The following is a 12,813-nucleotide window of genomic DNA, read 5'->3' as shown; positions in this document are numbered from 1 at the left end:
TGAAAGTGGGGAGAGGAGACGCAACCAATCAATTAGGATTTAAAAAATAAAAGGGTGTTTATTTTCCTCTATACCCCCTGAGCGTCCGCCTTACCGCTGGGCTTGGGTCTGGACAGCTGCAGTATCAGAGGCTGCACGGCCTTCCCTCCCCCGGGCAGGACGGCCTTGTCCGGGCCGCAGAAGTCGCTGAGGGGCGCGGTGGCCTCCCCGGCGAAGTCATTGGTGGACAGCCAGTCGTGGTCCATGACCGTGAACTCGATGCAGGCGAACTTCTTCCTGTACTGCTCCGGAGAGACGTGGCTGAGGGGACAGAAACGCGGGGGGTCAGTGAGCGATCGACAGCGTCCAGCCTCGCTAATCTGACCACGACGACCTCCTTCGCTCACGGACTCGGCAGCCGACCGGCCCGTTCTTTATCGCGGTCTGTTAAATCAGCCCGAGGAGCCGTTTCTCTGCCCCGCATGACGCCTGTGGGCTGTACTGTCGAACTCATACTCACAACTGGAAGAGCTCGTCGAACACGGGGTGAAGGGTTTTATTCTTCACTTGAGTGCGCTGACTCTTGGTCGTGGGGAACAGGTGGTGTGGGCACAGCTCCACGATGACAAAGGGGTCACTGAGACCTGTGGAGAAAGGATGACGGAGAATAAACACGCCCGACGGTGGATGAAAAGAGCTTCCTGAGACAAATGAAGATGTTTCTGCAGTGAGTTATTCAGAAACATAATTATACTATTGTTAGTAATTATATCAAAAATAATTATAGTAACCTTTAGACTGAAAGGGGAGGAGACGGGCCAACAATGCTGGCGGTGGGTGTGTCACGTGTGAGTTTATTTGGCTGCCTAGCACGTGACTCGGGCACCGTCTAACCACCAAGCATGACATCCATGTGACGCATCTGCCACCACTCCCTGCGCTTCGCAATGAATGAAGTGTGCATTTCAAAGCATGCGTCTCTCACAGAGGGCTTCTCTGCGCCTGGCCGTGATCAGCCCCACAGGGAGGTTTGATGGTTATCGTAGAGAATGGCACGATCTCACAAAGAGAGTGCCTCCCTCCTGCCTCCCGGTGAAACTCCACGCTCCTGGGTTCATTCCCCTACCGTTGGCGTCCAGAGCGATGAGGTCGGCCGCGTGCAGGACCTCCACTGTGAGCCTCTGGTCGGCCGCCTCGTAGTAACATTTCACGCTGATCCTGCCGAATTTACTGTGCTTCAGAGTTCTCTGCAGAGGACAATAAAAATGGAAGAAAATATATACACAGATGCACCCCATATAGTTAACATCACTTTAAAAATGGTCCTGGAGGTGGGAGCCCTGTGGCATGGCTGGAGGAGCTTCTGTGATGACTATAAGGACTATGTTGACATCGGTCCTACTGAGAGACTGAGGGAACTGAATCTTTACATCCTGGAACAGAGGAGACTACGTGGGGACTTGATTCAAGTCTTCAAAATCATGAAAGGCATCGACCACATCAAACCAGAGGAGCTTTTCCAGATCAGCAGGGACACACGCACCCGGGGACACAAATGCAAATTGGGCTTCAAGGCATTCAAGACAGAAAACAGGAGACACTTCTTCACACAGAGAGGCGTCACAATCTGAACAAACTCCCCAGCGATGTGGCTGAAGAGACCATATGGGAAAATTCAAAAACAGACTGGATAGGATCCTTGATCACTTCGTTATTAATGGACACCAAACGAGCACGATGGGGCGAATGGGCTCCTCTCGACTGGACACTTTCTTATGTTCAACCCTTGCTGTTCCCTTGGGAATTGTGCAATAGTGCTTAATATTTTAGTGCTGTTGTTGTTCAGTATGATAGCGGACGGCCAAACAAGCAGCCCTACCTGCTGACAGATCTTCTCCAGGAAGTACTGCTCTATCAGCTCATTGGACGAGCACTTGTTCAGCCTCAGCTCCTCCTCCAGCGCCTGAAAACAGAGGTTAGCACATTTTACTCAGAAGATACCAATAAAGTTTAGAGACAGGATTAAGAACACAAATCATAATTAATTATTTTTGTTATAAAATGTGTATATATTATTACAATTATCTTTTAATTGTTGTATGTAATTCAAAAAAGCATCGATCGGTGTCCTGAGAGAAACTGCTGTGAGTACTGTAGCAAATTGTTTACCTTGTAGTCTTCGTTCCTGAGGTCTTCAAGCGTGAGACCCTCTCCCTCGGCATGGAAGAACTCCACCAGAGCCTGGGGGGCACAATGTGGGTGTGGGGTAAAGCACCAGAAACATCATCTAGTTCATGCGAGGGGCTAATGGGATAAATTAGCGGACTGGAACCAAACCCAGGCCTTGATCCTAAAACAAAAGAACTACAGCGGCGTGGTTCTTCTCCGTCTGTGTTTATCGTGTGCAGAGGCTGCGTTTCTCAGACTGAAGATGATTCCCTACAGAGCGAACCTGTTCTTCCCCATCTGAGGAAACTCGAGGACGTTTCTGACAGTCACTTACACTCTCGAGGCAGGTCTCATGCACATGAATTAGCTAAGCAGGCGACGAGCCCAGCAGGCACTTCCTAAGTTTTCCTCCTGCTCCAGATTGCACTGTCAATACGGGAGTCGCTGCGGTTTCTGTGCCTCGGCTCCCCACCTTTCCCACCATTGTACCCGGCACCGTGGCGCCGGCAGCCGAGGAGCAGTAACTGCTGCCATCCTGGCCCCCCACTGGGAGCTGCTTCAGTTCTTTTCCATTTAAATATTTAAATCTTAATCGCAGAGCAAATCCTGCTAATAGCGCTGAGGAGCTGCTGTCGCTGCCTTGATGAGCGTTTGATTGGGCCGATTTCACAATTTAGAGCACGTTCGAAAACACAGCAGCACCAAGAGCCAAGATATTTCGGTAATAATAATACTAATACTAATACTAATCCCCCCCTCCCCCACCTGTGAGCTGTTGTGCGGTCACTGACCTCCACAGTGTAGTGGAACCGCCCGTAAAACTCGACCGACACGCCTCGGTTCTCGGCCACTGTGTCGAAGATCAGCCTGAGGAGGAGGCGCCACAGGCCATGCAGCACCCTAAGAGGAGAGAGAGGGGAGGTGATCAGAGTTTATATGTGTGTATATTAGGTGTGTGTGTAAGAGCGGTATTGTTAACTGATTAATATCAGTTAACTCAATTACACCATTGCTTTTATCAATCAATAAATTTTATCTGCCTTTGATATGGGACTGGGATTTTTCATGATGCCGTTTTGGTACAAGCTTCGGTAAAAGGGGTAAAATAAAACATAAAATCACCTGTCCAGATTCTCCTTCACCAACGACTCATTCAGGATCACCAAAGTGTCATCCAGGTACTTCATCAGAGGAGTCACGGCCTGCGGGGCGAGAGAGAGAGCACTCTTACATGAGCGGTTTTCAAAGTTTGCAAACACGGCATCTGCGCTTTTCCTTTCTCTGCAACCCCCCCCAGACTGTCATTTGCGCTCATCGAGCTCCTCTTGCTACCTCTCCCTTGCCTCTTGCCACACTTGAACGTCTACAGTTCATTTCTGAAAAAGCGGTGAGGAGACGTTGCCGTGAAGCAGCTGCCACGGGGCTGAAGCAAGCGCGCTGCCAGCCTGCCTCCCAACAGGAGCCGGTGAGTCTGCTCTCCACGCTGTGCCGCTCTGCCTGGTTGCTTTTGTCTTCCTGTCAAAATGCAGTCGTGGCGAGGACTCCGGGGCCCTGGTGTGTGACCGAGTGTGACCGAGCTGAAGTCTCAATCTCCGGAGAGCCCACTATCTACCTAATTACACGGATCTCTCTCCTCTAGAGTTAGGACTCCACACAGCCGACAGCACATTGCAGGGCTATGACTGTGAAGACGTCGGGAGCTCAGGCCACAGGCGGCAGGGGGAGAGAGCGGGACTCACGTCATCGTTGTTGATGGAGTCCGGGGACAGACTGATATGCTGGATGTACTTCTTCAAGTCCAGCACCATCTGAAACGGCAAAAATCAACGGACACGATTAACTCGACACTGGAGTTGCACACAGAATAAATGGGAGTCCGTCCTGGGTAAGACGACGCAGTCACCTTGTCCGTGAGGTTGGCGATCATGCGCTTGGCTTCGCGCTGCAGGTCCATGTCGATGTTGAGGAGCTGGGCATTGAGGGCTTTCTGGACCTGCTCCTTTCCGTCAGCCCCACAGGACTCCTCCATTGCCTGCTCCAGGGCCTTCCAGTCCAGGTCCTTGGGCAGGTTGCTGATGAACTTGCGCACGTGTTCGATGTTGTTGAGGGCGATGCAGAGCTGCGGGAGAGTCACGAGACGCTGGTCACTGGCACGGCCTGGGGGAACGGGGCTCTGACACATTCCCCTGCTGTTGTAGCTGCCATGGACCCACTGCAACCCCCCACAGCCCCACCCCTAATTGGCATTGGGTACAGGAGACTATTAAATTACTTATACGCAGCTTAACACTTGCAGAATGGTTCACTGCAGAAAGAACTAACAAAAACAGTTCAATTATAGGAACGAGAGTTCAGGCAGAATGAAAATCCATGAAGGCTGTTGTGCACCCGTGTGAGGGTGTGAGGGAACTTGTTTAGTCAGCCGAGGGGGAGAGGAGCAGTGCGTCCTGCCTATATACGTCTCTATCTGAGAGACCGCTTCATTCAATCCCCCCTCTCGTCATGCAGTGGTGCGACAGACGCTGCGTTACCTGGTTGGTGAGGTTCTTGCTGTCCGGTCGCTGTTGGCTCCTCTCTATTTTGCGCTTGATCAGCTCGGAGTAACAAACGGCCGCGCTGCACACATCCTGCAAATCGAAGAGGAACACAGAGGCCAGTCTGTCATGTGAGCTGACATTTTAAATCACTCGACAGTACTTTCCCCCACAGCGGGACACAATATCTCCAGATCTGTGAGTAACGGGAGGATCGTCTCTCTAACAACACCGAACATAACTCGAGTGCCGCTGGGCTTTGGTTAGTGTTTTCCGTTGATATCATTTACTGTTAAAATACATCACGGTGGCGAGGCTGGCCAGCGGGCAGCAGAAGCAGAGGAGACTGGCGGCGTTACTCACGTCTGTCAGCCGAGTGACGAAGATAAAAGCCCCCGCAGAATCCGGCCAGGCCAGCTGGACCCAGAATTCCCTGACTTGATTGAAACAGGTGGTCACGTCCACCGCCGAGGTGCTGTGCTTCGATAAAGGGTGAACAGGTTCCAGCTGTTCCAAACACAACACAAAGACACGGACCCACAGGGAGCAAGCAGGCTTTTATTCCACACGATGCCTCATCCTGTGAACTACTTTCCCTCTCCGCTGGGATTGACTTCCAAAGTCTTTTCTGTCCGCCTCGCAATTAGCAACTTTTTTTTAAATCTTTTTTTTCTTTCCAAGTGGGAGTTCTATTAAACTAAGAGACCTCGGAGTGATTGACAGGCGGATTTTAAAAAGTTGTAAGATGGAACATTGAAAGGAAACATTTTTGCCGTTTCTGACATTCTTAAAACTGCTCTGATTGGAGTCACACTGAGATGCCAATTTATTTGGATGGAGGTAGTTTCACCCACACTAACGAAATATATTTCTTATGTGGTGGAATCGTGTAATCCTTAGATTTGTCATCATCCAAAATTATATATTTAATATATGGACTATATTTTCAAGTCTGTAATCTTTTATAGGTTGAACATATGAGGTGAGGTTAATTTCTACAGTGTATTTTCAACATATACAATATATTTATCGATAAAGACTTTTTAAAGTTTTTAAATATATCCCATATAGCACATTGATTTGTTTTTGGGCTTTACATATGAAAGAGGGGGGGTTAGTGGACCGCCTGAGTGCTCAGACTCCCCGACCGTTACCTTGTCCACCTCCACCGCTTTGCGGATCCGGTCGCAGGACCTCTCATGGACGATCTGCAGCCACTTGTGGATAGAGCTCTTGAACCAGTCGTGAAAGCCAGACAGGGCCAGTGCCTTGGTGTCCCTGAGATGCAGAAATTAAAGTCAGATCCATGCTGTCCTCCTACAATCAGCACTGCGACGCTGAACCTCGATGGTGCCGCACAACACAAACACGAGGGCTCGACATGAACATGTGGAGAACAGCGAAGAGAAGATGCTCATGATCATGCTCATGCTCATATCATGTATATTATATAGACACACACACTCAATTCAATTACTTGCGCTGAAAAAAGATGATTCAATATTAATTCAGTAATAAATATGTAAATCTTACTACTCCACGTTTTCTCCCACTGGTCCATTTCCGTTAATCAAAACAGTGAGTATTAATTTGATTTTTAAATGTTTCGGACGCAGTGTGAAGCCGCGCAGGTTTCCTCGTTATTTAAACAGTAACGTGCCGGTGGTGTGAGGGGGCGGGGGGGCCGCGCACAGCTTACTTCAGCGGGAGGAACTCTCTGTACTGCTTCAGGGTCTTCAGGGACATGTAGAGCTCGAACAGCGTCTCCCCCATGCCCTGCGTGAGGCGGGAGCCCTCCTGCTCCAGGGAGCCGCACACCTTCTCTGTGGCAGCGCACACGTCATCGGCGACCTGGCGGGGGGGCGGACAGGGTCCCGGGGTCAGGCAATCGCACCGACACAATCGAGCCCCAGGGAGAGGCCTTGTTTACCCGGCGTCTGGCAGGTGTCACACTCTCTTACTCTGAGCGGAACACTGACATGCCCATCTTGAGGGTTATCAAACACGATAAAGGATAAAAGGAATAAAAGATTCTTACCAGTTTCTCCAGCTGCCGATAGGAGATGCTGAAGAAATCTATCTTAACGGCACTGTGAAGAGGTTGGGGGGGGAGGGGAACAAAACTGTTTGTCAGAACAATTCCCAGTTTAATATCACCGCTATATAATCCCTCTCTCAGTGCAGGACTTTTCAAATGCAGCCCAGCTCCGGGGCGGTCATGTGATCTCCGGCTGATCTCGTCAGTCTGACAGGGAAGTGTAATGAATGGCCGAGAGACTGTTACCTGCTGAACAGTTTATTGTACACATTCTGGCTCTTCTGCACGTCAGCGCTGACTGCGTCCACCACCAGCACCAGGCGCTTCATTTGCTCCTCCAGGGTCTGAGCGAAACACACGAGGGTGAGGAAATGGCATTGATCAGCATGAACATGGAAATAGCTATGGCTTTGGGGTCAGGCTTCTGCTCGTCTGGATCAGAGGTGTTCAGCCCCTGTCCTCAATTTCTGTGTGTTTCTTTTCTTTTTCTTCTCACTTTACTTCAATAATGTAAGATTACTGACTATATATATACAGCTGAGCCCCTGCAGTGTTTTCATGCTGCCCAGGCTTTTAAAGTACCCAATTCAAGTCATTACTGACCTGTCTGGACCTACTTAACACCAATTTCTCAGTTATTAAAGTGCTGATGATCCGAGAGACCTGGCAAACCTATCAAAGGCTGAAGTTCTGCCCCCGTGGGCTGCAGCGGTTAGATCAGTAGGTGATGGAGTCAGGATGCATTAAAAAAAATGCCCCTTCCTTTCTGTACTCCCTGTGTATCAATGTCGTTTGAGGAACTGCGGCGGTCTTTGACGGACACGGAAAGAAACCTGCGCCTACGTACCCCCTCCTCCGGCTTGAAGGTGGAGATCGTCCCCTCGTACCACTCCAGCGTGCTCTTCTGCAGGACGGAGAACACAAATCTGTCTTATTAAGGAATTGTCCTCAGGGCTGGGAATCACAGCCGCCTCACTGCACAGCTATAAGACATCCCTTATTTAAAATCTACATTTTAGAGGGACAACATTGCAGTGAAAAAACCAAACACATCTTCAGCACAAGTCAGCGAGTGTAATTGTATTTACTGGCACATTATTTCCAGGACAATTACTGAACTGTGCGGTGGCCCATACCTTGATAACGGTGACGATCTCCACATGGAGCTCGTTGTGGAACGGACACACCTTTTTGAAGGTCTGCATGGCATGGATCTGTCCCAGACACCTGCGGGGCAAACAGCAACACAAACGGTTACTCTTACCGAGCGCCTCCAATCCAGGAACACTGTTCAATTCACACAAAATAAAAGCATAAGTACAGCCCGAGGCCTGTAAGTATGTCCCTTGTTTGTCCTAGATTTCTCTAAGTCAGAATTCACAAAAAACGATGATTTAAAGTTAAAGGAGGGAATAGACAGGAGAGGGAGGGTGGCAGGGAGGGTGGCAGGGCAGGGGGGCGGTCTCTCGGCGGTATTTACCTCAGCATGAACTCGCAGCGAGCGACGGCAGCGGCGCTGGAGCAGGGGAACACTTGGCGCATGTTCTTCAGCAGCGCCAGGCAATACTCCACGAAGAGGCCGAAACTGTCTGCCAGGCCCTGCTCCTGCGGGCGCCCGAGAGACACGAGACGACAGATAGATAAAGAAGGAAGGAAGTAAATTAATTAATTAAAAATTAAATCAATGAATGCAGGAGATCCATGTCATAATGTTCTCAATGGATGTCAAGCTCTGAATTTACACCCAGCAGCTCAACTCGGCTATCCTTTACGTTTACTCGGAAAACAGGAATCGTGTAAAGAGGCTCAACTCTGAACACCACCAGCAGCTATGCAAATAAATGCTTGCAATCAATAAAACAAACTATGTAAACAAAAATCGCAACAAAAACTCTGGCGCCGATGAAGAGTGGAGGAGGGCGACCTACCATCTCCGGCTGCAGGGTCGAGTCGTCCCACTCCTGCTCCACGTTGCGCAGCAGTTCCAGCAGGAAGGTGTAGGCCATGGTGTGCGCCCGGTGGTGCTGGCTGTAGCACTGCCACCGTCTGCAGGAGAGGAGGCAACGCGGATCAGCCCGAGAACTGGGGAGCGGCCAGGCCCGGCGGGCTCAGAACCACTCTCTCAACGAGATCTGGGTTCGGCACTGAGAGCGCAGAGAGGGACGTAACATACTGGGAGCAGCTGATGAACTCAGTATCGCCTCTGAACGGGCTTCTGGAGTGACACGCCACTCATATTAAGACAACAGAAAGTATTGCTTCAGACGTGAGCGACGGGGAAAGTGAGATATTGCAGTGATACGGGAGTCACAGGAGATATCGACAGTAATTAACGGCATACCCTGAAGCACGGCTAGCTGGAGTGTGCACGGCTTCTATATTAATTTGAAATCCGTATGTGTTACATAGTAGGTTTCAGGTTAATGCCACAGGTACAGCAAAGATTTGTGGGAGCGTCTGGGTACTGTCAATCTTCACACATAATATCACTTCTTATCAGGTATTCAGAGGAGAGAAAAAGGATGTTTCAAGATGTTCCCCCTCAGAAGCTTCTCACAATCACATTTCATCAAGACGAGCCTTTATAATGCCAAGAAGATTTTAATGAAAAAACCATCTCGTTACATCTCAACGGACAATGGAGTGGAACATTAGCTAAAAAGGAAGTTCCTCTTTGTGAAAGGGAAACTAGAGACTCACAGGGATTTTGTTTGAGATTCTGACATGAACAATATAAAATGTATATATTAAATCGAGTTTTCTGGGGTGAAGGACTGTTTTAAGATGGTTAAAACTATATTTTATCTTCTTGGAACTGATCTAAGTAGAACAACATTAATCGTCTGAGCGTCTGGTGTAGCGATGCGAGAGGCACGATTAACTACACATCGCAGAGAGAAACAGGAAGAATCACAGTGCAACCTGCAAGATTGTCTCACCAGACAGACAGCTGCTGTGCGCTTTGAAAGGTTAATCCCGGACAAGGCATCTTCGTGCAAAATCAATTAACTTAATTAGAAGACACCTGAGATCTATCCTTATGCTACCTCTATGTGTTATTATTTAGTTTAGTTTATCTTCGCCATTACTTTCCCGATGAATAAGCACTCTGCGGAGCTGGGAAGGACGTGACTGCGGGACAAAAGCTTACATGATGGCCTTCTGCTGCGCGGACAGGTCAGTCTGCACGGCATGATGGGAAATCAGCGTCCATGCCGGCTGGCTCAGCTTTCCCTCCCAGTTGTAGGGCTCGGTCTGGAAGGAAAGCCCAAAGGTCTGCTTGAAAAAAACTGGACATTCTTTCAAACACAACCATGCTTATCAATAACCCCCATCACAAGCTGTTACTTCATCATAAAGAGGAGGCACCCCCAGGCTGGCAAGATGCATCAGACACAGCAGCTGGATTACCTTCACTTGCGCATGCTCGTACTGCAGGACCCGACTCAGCAGCCTCTCGTGAATGGATGCGTAGGAGTCCTTCTTCCCCAGGGTTGTGTCTCTCTGGGGGAGGGAACGGAAACGCCAGCCGTCAATTTGCATCAACACACGCTTTTCACAACAAACAAAAGCAAGCTTCACTCCCGTCAACAGACTGAGCCTCCTTGAACCTCCCGGGGCCTAGCAGAGCGGGGGTCAGTTGCATAAAAAAATCTAAGGAAACACTGTTTTATTCAACAGTTTTAACCAAGTGTCTGAGGTTGGTATTACAGTCTATGTTTAGACCGGCGGATCATGGTGACATTACCGTGGTATTCTAACAATGTTAGTTCTTTGTTTCTGGAGCAGCGGAAACCCTGCCTACCTGGGTTGTGACCAGCCTGAGGATGAGGTGGCACTCTCCCTGGACTTTGGACGCACTGGATCGGGGCTCCAGTTTGAACCACTTATCGAAACCATTCGCAGGGATCTCCTACACCAGTCAGGGTGGGGCACAAGGGAAGCAAAACGGACAGGTTTAAACCCAGAAGTTAGTGGGACTCAGCATTCTCGTCCCCTGACCCCTGGTGTCACTTCATGATTCTCTCAGAGGGATTCACCTTCCCAGCAGGAGGACCTCAGAACTGTAAACATCACTGCCAAGGCCGGCCATCTCCCCCGTTTGAGTCACAGTGATCTTGTTCCATTGCATTCAAACGACTGAATTCAGAAACCATTCGGCAAAGGTGTGACAGCCTCACAGACAAGGGAAGCTCTTGATCGTGCTAAGCACATTAGTGTTCCCATTTAGTAAACCGTAATTTGCTTTCATGCAATGTTGTGCTTTTGCCAAGATATCAGCATGCTTAATCGAGGTCAACAGCTTTTGACTGGTAGCATTCCAGCGTTGGAAAGATGAATGCGTGTCTGTATTTAATGGCTGCTTTCATCCCCTGCTCTACGCTTACGTTAATGGGTATATTGAGGCAGCCCAGAAAGTCATCCACGTTCTCTTCCACCGAAGCTGCCGTCCCATTCGTTCGGACAGATTTGGCAATCTGCTTGAAATACCTGTAAATCAATGGGACACTTTCACACGTAGGCCGCAGGATCATATCTTTGACAAGTATATCACCATGCTCGTTTTTGAATGCGCTTATTACTATGACAACAACAGCATAAAACATTTACGATAACCACCACGAGATAATAGGACGATATCGTTCCAAAACCGCTTTGTTCTTTTGTCAGATGCAGATTTCGGGGCCTTAATTATCGTTTGGCATGATAATAGAGGCACCTCTAGCTAAATCTACATCATGTGCATTCTGTTTCTGTTTTTCTGAGGAGAATGCGATTCATTCAATATTCAGTACTTGCATGCATATGCTACTAGGGAGGTAAGAAGCTTTGTGTTGTTTTTAATGAAACAGGATCCAGAGGAAAAAAAAACATTAAAAAACCCATACAGTTAGCATACAAGGTTACAATCTTTTTTATGGACTGAACCCAGCACAATGATTCTTCTTTTTTGAAGTCATCCATTTTAAGAGAACAGGAAGCAAAAGAAAGCAGTCATGCATTCACCAATAATATTATTATTAAGAATAATAAAACATTGCACTCTCACACAGTACCTGCCCATGCCCTTGAAGCCGCTGACTTCGTTGAGCTTCTTGCAGGCCTCTGCCACCGAGACATCGTCATCGTGGTCCCTGGACAGACCAGAGCCACAAAGAGTTATTCAGGCAGTATCGTTTATATTGTGACTGTTACATGTTCTTAAATTCCTTTAGTTTCTAAAGCAATCATTCATTTGGATTTTCTACTTTCTCTATAGGTGTGGGATAATTTAATCATTAGTTTCTTGGAGATGTATTTAGCTATTGTCCGAGTGATTTCAATCAGCACTAACAGTATACAGGTTGCGTGTTTTGGGGCTTAAACTGATGGAGGAGCCTGGGGACACGATAACAATCAAGTTTAAATGTGAAGAGCCACACCGAGTGTTTCCTGGAAGCACATTAAGAGAAGCGACAATGCACTGCTGACACGTAGGCTGGACGTGGGTGAATGTGTAGCGCATACAGAAATGTCTCACCATATGTCCAGGTGGAGCAGGTCGCTGTAGACGTCGTCAATCTCACTGCAAGAGCGAGGGCACCGGAGATTTAGATCAGAGAAGAACATGATATCAGCTTTTTGGAGAAATCTGGCTCCGGCATTTGGATCTTGGAATCACAAAGCCTACACAGATGCTGCCAATGAATGTCAGAAAAAGAAGAGAAGAGCATCTACTCACAAAACAAAATGCTCATTCCAAACGGGATTGAGAGTCTGGGATTTGACCTCGGTGACCTGGATGTACTTGGCGGGGAGCACCTCCCTGACGCTGGACCGTTTCTCGGCCTTGTCTTTCTTCTTTCGGAAGCTAAACTTCCTCTCTTTCTTCTCCTCCGTCTCCCTGGGGCTCTGGCCCAGCAGGATGCCCAGCATGCAGTACGGGTCACTGTAGCCTGGAGGAAAACTCAAGGTGGTCAAACTAAGGAAGGAATCCAGTGAATTTCCCATTTAATGAGCAAACAGCGGGGTTAAAAAAATACCAATATACATCATTCAGCTCAAATACTACATCACTGAGGTAACTTGATTCAAAATGTAATTATATGATAG

At 48.5% G+C, this 12,813-nt stretch overlaps 1 protein-coding gene across 1 annotated transcript in view; it reads right to left on the bottom strand.

Annotated features, from left to right (window-relative positions):
• Nucleotides 1-12,813, bottom strand: part of baiap3 (BAI1 associated protein 3) — a 43,269-nt gene that overhangs the window by 1,122 nt on the left and 29,334 nt on the right. The window contains exons 8-33 of the mRNA XM_066689597.1: nt 12,443-12,656; nt 12,242-12,286; nt 11,778-11,855; nt 11,109-11,211; nt 10,526-10,633; nt 10,132-10,224; nt 9,872-9,975; nt 8,649-8,766; nt 8,201-8,325; nt 7,857-7,947; nt 7,568-7,624; nt 6,967-7,064; nt 6,721-6,772; nt 6,382-6,533; nt 5,837-5,960; nt 5,046-5,189; nt 4,680-4,775; nt 4,052-4,267; nt 3,888-3,956; nt 3,271-3,350; nt 2,940-3,048; nt 2,149-2,220; nt 1,859-1,942; nt 1,106-1,226; nt 500-623; nt 95-300 (exon numbers count right to left, since the gene is read on the bottom strand). Of these exons, the coding sequence (XP_066545694.1) occupies nt 95-300; nt 500-623; nt 1,106-1,226; nt 1,859-1,942; nt 2,149-2,220; nt 2,940-3,048; nt 3,271-3,350; nt 3,888-3,956; nt 4,052-4,267; nt 4,680-4,775; nt 5,046-5,189; nt 5,837-5,960; nt 6,382-6,533; nt 6,721-6,772; nt 6,967-7,064; nt 7,568-7,624; nt 7,857-7,947; nt 8,201-8,325; nt 8,649-8,766; nt 9,872-9,975; nt 10,132-10,224; nt 10,526-10,633; nt 11,109-11,211; nt 11,778-11,855; nt 12,242-12,286; nt 12,443-12,656 (2,883 nt within the window). The remainder of the gene's footprint in view (nt 1-94; nt 301-499; nt 624-1,105; nt 1,227-1,858; nt 1,943-2,148; nt 2,221-2,939; nt 3,049-3,270; nt 3,351-3,887; nt 3,957-4,051; nt 4,268-4,679; nt 4,776-5,045; nt 5,190-5,836; nt 5,961-6,381; nt 6,534-6,720; nt 6,773-6,966; nt 7,065-7,567; nt 7,625-7,856; nt 7,948-8,200; nt 8,326-8,648; nt 8,767-9,871; nt 9,976-10,131; nt 10,225-10,525; nt 10,634-11,108; nt 11,212-11,777; nt 11,856-12,241; nt 12,287-12,442; nt 12,657-12,813) is intronic.

Source organism: Amia ocellicauda, chromosome 17, assembly GCF_036373705.1.
Source record: "Amia ocellicauda isolate fAmiCal2 chromosome 17, fAmiCal2.hap1, whole genome shotgun sequence".
Taxonomy (NCBI): domain Eukaryota; kingdom Metazoa; phylum Chordata; class Actinopteri; order Amiiformes; family Amiidae; genus Amia; species Amia ocellicauda.
This window is presented reverse-complemented; position numbering and strand designations above follow the sequence as displayed.